Raw genomic sequence first — 5,387 nt, 5'->3', positions numbered from 1 at the left:
AACTTTTTTTTAGGTCAAACTCTAATTTTCTCAAATATAATACACCAAAATATCCTTTAGACCACCATAATAATGCATTTATTTTTTTCAACAAGCTTTCTAATTACAGTACAGCCTTTCCCTTTTTTGTTAAAACAATTGGTTTAGACATTTAAATTTCCAGATATCCAAGAACTGTTTTGGAAAGAAAACTCCCCTTTTTACATGACGGAAAATGTAGGGTTCACTTTTCTCATGATTCTGCTCATTCTAACAGTTAATGACAGTTTAAATGGAAACACAACAGCACATCCAAGATCCTTACACAATATAAAAATTTATTTCTAAAAGGAACATAGGAGATAGAACAGCTCTGTCACATTAATATTTTACAGTAGAAAAATATTTGGGTGTCAGACACATGCAATCGATGCTTCACCCCTCAACACTCACCTCGACATTGCACTTCTGGAAAACAAAAACAGTCGCTCAGACAGCACCAACGTTCTGAAAACAAATCAGGCACCTACACCGACCTGCATTTCTTACAACGGAAGAAATAAAACAAAAACACAAATAAAGGCAACACAGGTCCATTATCACACACTTCCCTTTGGGCCTTTTCATCCACAAACTCTTCCCCTAATTCTTTACTTACTCAGACACCTCATAAATAACATCCCACCTCAGTTCAAACATCACCCCTCCATGTCACACAGGAGAATATGCTATAAATCATACAGCACGGACTGCATGAGGGCAGCACAGAGAAAAGCAGCACATACAACGAACATAGCAGCAAAAATATTATATAGACAAGAAACTCACTAGGTGTATTACTTGCTTATGCAGTATAATCTTCCAAAAAAGTTATACAAAATACAGGCGACATGTACAATATGTGCAAGAAAGGAAGACATGTTACTCATATCTAGCCTAATTGTTTACTGGATAGTCACCATCTCTTTTCTGAAAGTAGTTAGTTGGAAGGTACCGTGACATTAAATACCTTCAATATGAAGGATTTCATCTTTGTACCAGTTAAAACACTCTCACATTAACAGATTTCAAAGGCTTCTTCTTTCAGTCAGTGCAAACTGTTCAACACTGAATTTAGAACAGCATGACATTCAGGTGGTGAATAAAACATAAAACAAGTGGTGGCAATTACTATAATAATTATTAATAATACTCATTAATAAGTGCATTTTTAGGCTTAATTCAAATGGATGCATTGATCGTAGATCTGTCAAGACACGGCATTTTGGAATCCAACAGCAGCAAAAGGCACTTCTCTACACAAAAATCTGAAGTGTAAAAAAAATCACACCTTTTTTATTTTCTCAAAGACTGTTTCTTCTGTCTTTGCTAGTGATATCTGAAGTATCAACACAGTCCATACAGTTCAAGTCTTAACAGACTAGTGTTGTGATCTAGTAATATTACTTTATGAATTCTGGAGCTGCAAAAGTGCATTTCAATTTGAATATCTGGGATCAAACATCTTAAATTTGAATCTGAAAATAAACTTCAGGACATCTGAAAAAAAACTTAAGCAAGTATTTAAGTACACTAAAATATTCACAATGGACAAATAAACTGCATCCTTCAATGTAAAAGTCACTATTTTGGTAGGGCTAGTAACATTTCAGTACTTCATTCTATCTCCTCCGTGCCTCTATGAGGCAATAAACAGTCAATTTAAATCTCAAAGCTCATATTCCAACCAATGAAAAGTGACCAGAAGGAAGAGACTTAAACATTAAATGTCAAAAAGTGTTACTTGCTTTAATCATATCTTTTATACACCGTCCAAGCAGTGTTTCTGAGCCCTATACAAATCATCAGTACCACAGCCAAATGCTTTTTAATGTTCAAAGTGTTGTTCTGATTACTCTGCCCATTTCCATAAATGTCATCTACAAAATGTGAAGGATTGTCCACACTTCTTAATTGTAATGATTATGTCTGTTGCCCAAAGTGATTTGGGATGTAACCACATTAGAAAAGCATGACTACAGAAATTCTAAGAGCGCAATGCTGAGGCACTGTATTTTATAATAAGTTGAGTCAGTAGCATTACCCTCATCCCAAAATGCACATAAAAAATATACACAAGTACACTCCCATTTGGACCTCTCCATTTTTGGATTAGCAAAAGTGTTTAACCAGGATTTACATCCTAAAGCTCACAATGCTGAAGACAGTCTTTGCCAAATCTAAGGAAGAAGCAAAAGACGAGGATGGTCCCTGTGTTCTAATGTAGCAGATCCTTTTTAAAAGCGGTGCTTCCAACTTTTGACTCTGGGCCCACGTAGAGTATAAATGATTAGTCTCCAGGCTTTCTAAAGAGATTTCTTCCCCCACAGCTCTAGCACTGCTTAAGGAAATCAGAGCTCCTGTGCATTTTTCTAAGTGAGTCTGGAAGTCACCAATAGGGGGCGGTGTTCTCGATTTGGCCCCAGCTCTGCCACTCAGGGAAGAGTCCACTCGATGTCCGAGGACTTCCGAACTGATCAAACTCCATCTCCTGCAGACTGCCATGGCTTTTATAATCCGAAGTTTTATTCTGGTTAGAAGGAGGGGCCTGAACACCATCACATTTCCACTCGGTGAAGACCAGCCTATAGTTCTTTCCATCGTTATTGTCCCAGTAAGTCTGGTCTCGGCTTGTGAAAGAGACGCAGAATTCAACGCGCTCATGAGGGGGCACGTAGTCTGGCAGATCAATGACAAAGGAAAAGGTATCGGTGTCCGAGCAGCCGTAAACATTGTTCAGAAAGGTACACTCGATGTCCGTGTAGCCCTTCCACGTGTCAAAGGTAATGCGGATGTGGACAAATTTCTCGTAGCTTATGTTTCTCACCTTCACGGTGCCCGCCAGCGACCTCTCCTGGAGAGAGCAGTTTTCGAGACACACAAAATTCTTCTTCAGCCGGTTCCGGAAATCCAGGTAGTCGGCGGAGGGCTGTGGGAAATCCAGAGCCAAGCTGCTCTCCTTGCCCAGCTTCAGCCCTGCCGCGGCGTCTTCCAGGTCGGCCAGATCGAACTGCAGCTCCTGCATGGCGTCCTCTTCAAACTCCGAGAACACGTGCACCGCGGTGAGCGCCAGGCCTTTCGAGTCCGCGAACACCACGCGCTTTTTAGCCTTGGCCTTGGGACTCTTCCACTCCAGGCTGGCTGCCTGTGGTTCTTGCTTCGAGCTGATACAGGGTCTCAGCGGTTTGTATCTGCTCCCCAAGCTTCTCCCTCTGCAGTCGTCGTAAGAGCTCAGGAAGCTCCTCAGCGGAGGGGAATGAGCCAGGCAGATCCTCATGGCTACGTCTACTGGCATGATCGGGCCCGGGAGCGGTCTGGGGTTCAGGATGTGAAGGACCCTAAACAAGCAAGACATGGAAAAATAAATATCAGATGAAGCACAGTCTGCGACAGAAATACAAAACAAGTTCCAGCTTGATGCAGCCATTTCAGAATTATCTGGCACCTAGAATTGGCAGCTTTAAATGCATTCAACATGAGATCTATGATAAAGTATAACTAAAATATTATTTTTTTATTTAGAGCACAGGGACATAGCTGAGGGCATGTGGGAAAGTGAAAAAAAGTAAAAAGTAAAAAAAAACATCAGGTCCTTAAACTAACAATGTAGGAAATATTACAGAGCAAATAAAAAAGACATTTCAGATTGATTTTTTTATTGTTTGCAGGAGAGACTCCTCTGGTAGAATTCTTGAGGAAAGTTCTTCATTTTATCAGATTACTTAATTTTCATTATTACATTCTGTATTCCTTGATTACACATACGGGGACACCTCACTCGTCTTTTTAGGCATAAAATGTACTTACTTTACCTGGATATTAAAAGACTATTTTTAAGTATAAATGTAAACCCTTTCACAAACAGGATACAAAGAAATAACTGGAACTGTTAGAAGCATTATAAATAGCTGAAAAAATAACTTTCAATGCGACGTTAGAATATCAGTTATAATCAGCGACAAGGTCAGGAAGAAAAATCGTTTACTGCTGAGATCTGAATATTACAAGAGAACGATAAAGGCAATCGCAAATGACACCGCCTGTGCTATTTTAATAGTAAGCACTGTAAACTTCTACTCACTAAGCAGGCGAGAGCGAGTGCAGTTACGTTACCGTTGATTTCGTCGTCTCACCTGCATGAATAATATTTTGCACGGTTTAAACTAATCTTTTTTAGACGCAAACTGCATTGCTTAACACAAACTAGACCATTTAAGGAGACTTCTGAGGTGTACTGGTACATCCCTGCACATCAGAAATTACCGGAAAAGAAAGTGTTAAGTGCACTGCCACGTAATATTCTAGAAAACTACAGTTAAAAGGTCGTCCAAGAAGTGTAAACATTAAGCGATTTCGTCTTTTTTCTCTATGTGTTACAGAAACATACAAAATCTGCACCTACCGTTAGTAGGCTATCTCCATGTCAAAAACGTAAGGCGGTGTCGCAGTTAACTTTCCTACCTGGTGCAATTCATCGGAAGGTGTTACAACAGCCTAAACTCCAATGCATGAAGTGGTTGCAGCTACGAAATCGGATGCCTTTATTTAACAGTTATATTTTCTTCTTTAAAAAAAGAAAAAAGACCAGCGTGGAAAGTAACATGGATCAACACGCCCCCCTCTCCGTCGCGCAGCTCAGCCCCACTGGCACACAGCTCGGCGAGACCTAACAGCAGATCAAAGCCTAGCTGCTCCTCTCTTCACGTGCAGCCCGCAAATAGCCAATGGGGGCGCAGCGCTGCGATAGCTCCTCCAATCGGGGCGCAGCTGGGCTGCGCTGACGTGACGCACGAAAACAAGAGAGGGGCTTCACGGTCTTCACTCTCCCTGCGAGAGGAAGGGAGGCTGATAGTGGTTCTGCCTTGATGACTTCTTCTCGAAGGACTCCTGCCGGTCGTGACGGCGTCTTTCACTTAAAATAGACCTGTCATTCCCTAGATAAACCATTGCGAACGTAGATCTTATTTCTCCACGTATTCCCGTTGTTTTATGGAATTTATGTAAGGTCCTGCAGTGGCGAGGCTGAACAACAGTATTGAAATGTTTATTTTCACTTTTAGTTATTTTTGATCTCTTCGCGTTTTGTGGTTGTAGTGGAGCGAAATTCCAAACTGAATGTGAATCTAGTTTTGTAATAAAGCTTATATTGTTTTGATTAAAGGGAAATCCGTTTAAATATAAATAAAATAATGGTTATATTTGCTCTTTATTATAGACTTGCACCTTATTATTTTGTGTGAGACATAATTGCTGGCATTCGGTTGAGGAAAGTTTTAGTTTATAAAACAATTTATAGCTATTGTTATAGTACTGAAAACCAAAATGATAGTGATTAGTTACAGTATCTCAAAAGGAAGCGCTTCGATGTG

At 40.2% G+C, this 5,387-nt stretch overlaps 1 protein-coding gene across 2 annotated transcripts; it reads right to left on the bottom strand.

Annotated features, from left to right (window-relative positions):
• Positions 1 to 297: 297 nt before the first annotated feature.
• LOC148834681 (protein phosphatase 1 regulatory subunit 3C-B-like) lies at positions 298 to 4,669 on the bottom strand. 2 transcript variants are annotated; one of them, XM_088917920.1, is made up of 2 exons: positions 4,480 to 4,669; positions 298 to 3,356 (listed from the first exon to the last, which is right to left on the bottom strand). In XM_088917920.1, exons 1-2 carry the CDS (start codon positions 4,491 to 4,493, stop codon positions 2,408 to 2,410), a joined length of 963 nt encoding a protein of 320 aa, XP_088774046.1. In that variant the 5' UTR covers positions 4,494 to 4,669; the 3' UTR covers positions 298 to 2,407. The 2 variants fall into 2 exon arrangements, with proteins under 2 accessions (XP_088774046.1, XP_088774047.1); XM_088917921.1 differs by having other exon boundaries at positions 4,421 to 4,664.
• Positions 4,670 to 5,387: the final 718 nt, after the last annotated feature.

This window comes from Atractosteus spatula, chromosome 5, assembly GCF_055471065.1.
Source record: "Atractosteus spatula isolate fAtrSpa1 chromosome 5, fAtrSpa1.hap1, whole genome shotgun sequence".
NCBI lineage: Eukaryota > Metazoa > Chordata > Actinopteri > Semionotiformes > Lepisosteidae > Atractosteus > Atractosteus spatula.
The sequence above is the reverse complement of the archived record's forward strand: the minus strand, read 5'-3'. Positions and strand labels throughout refer to the sequence as shown.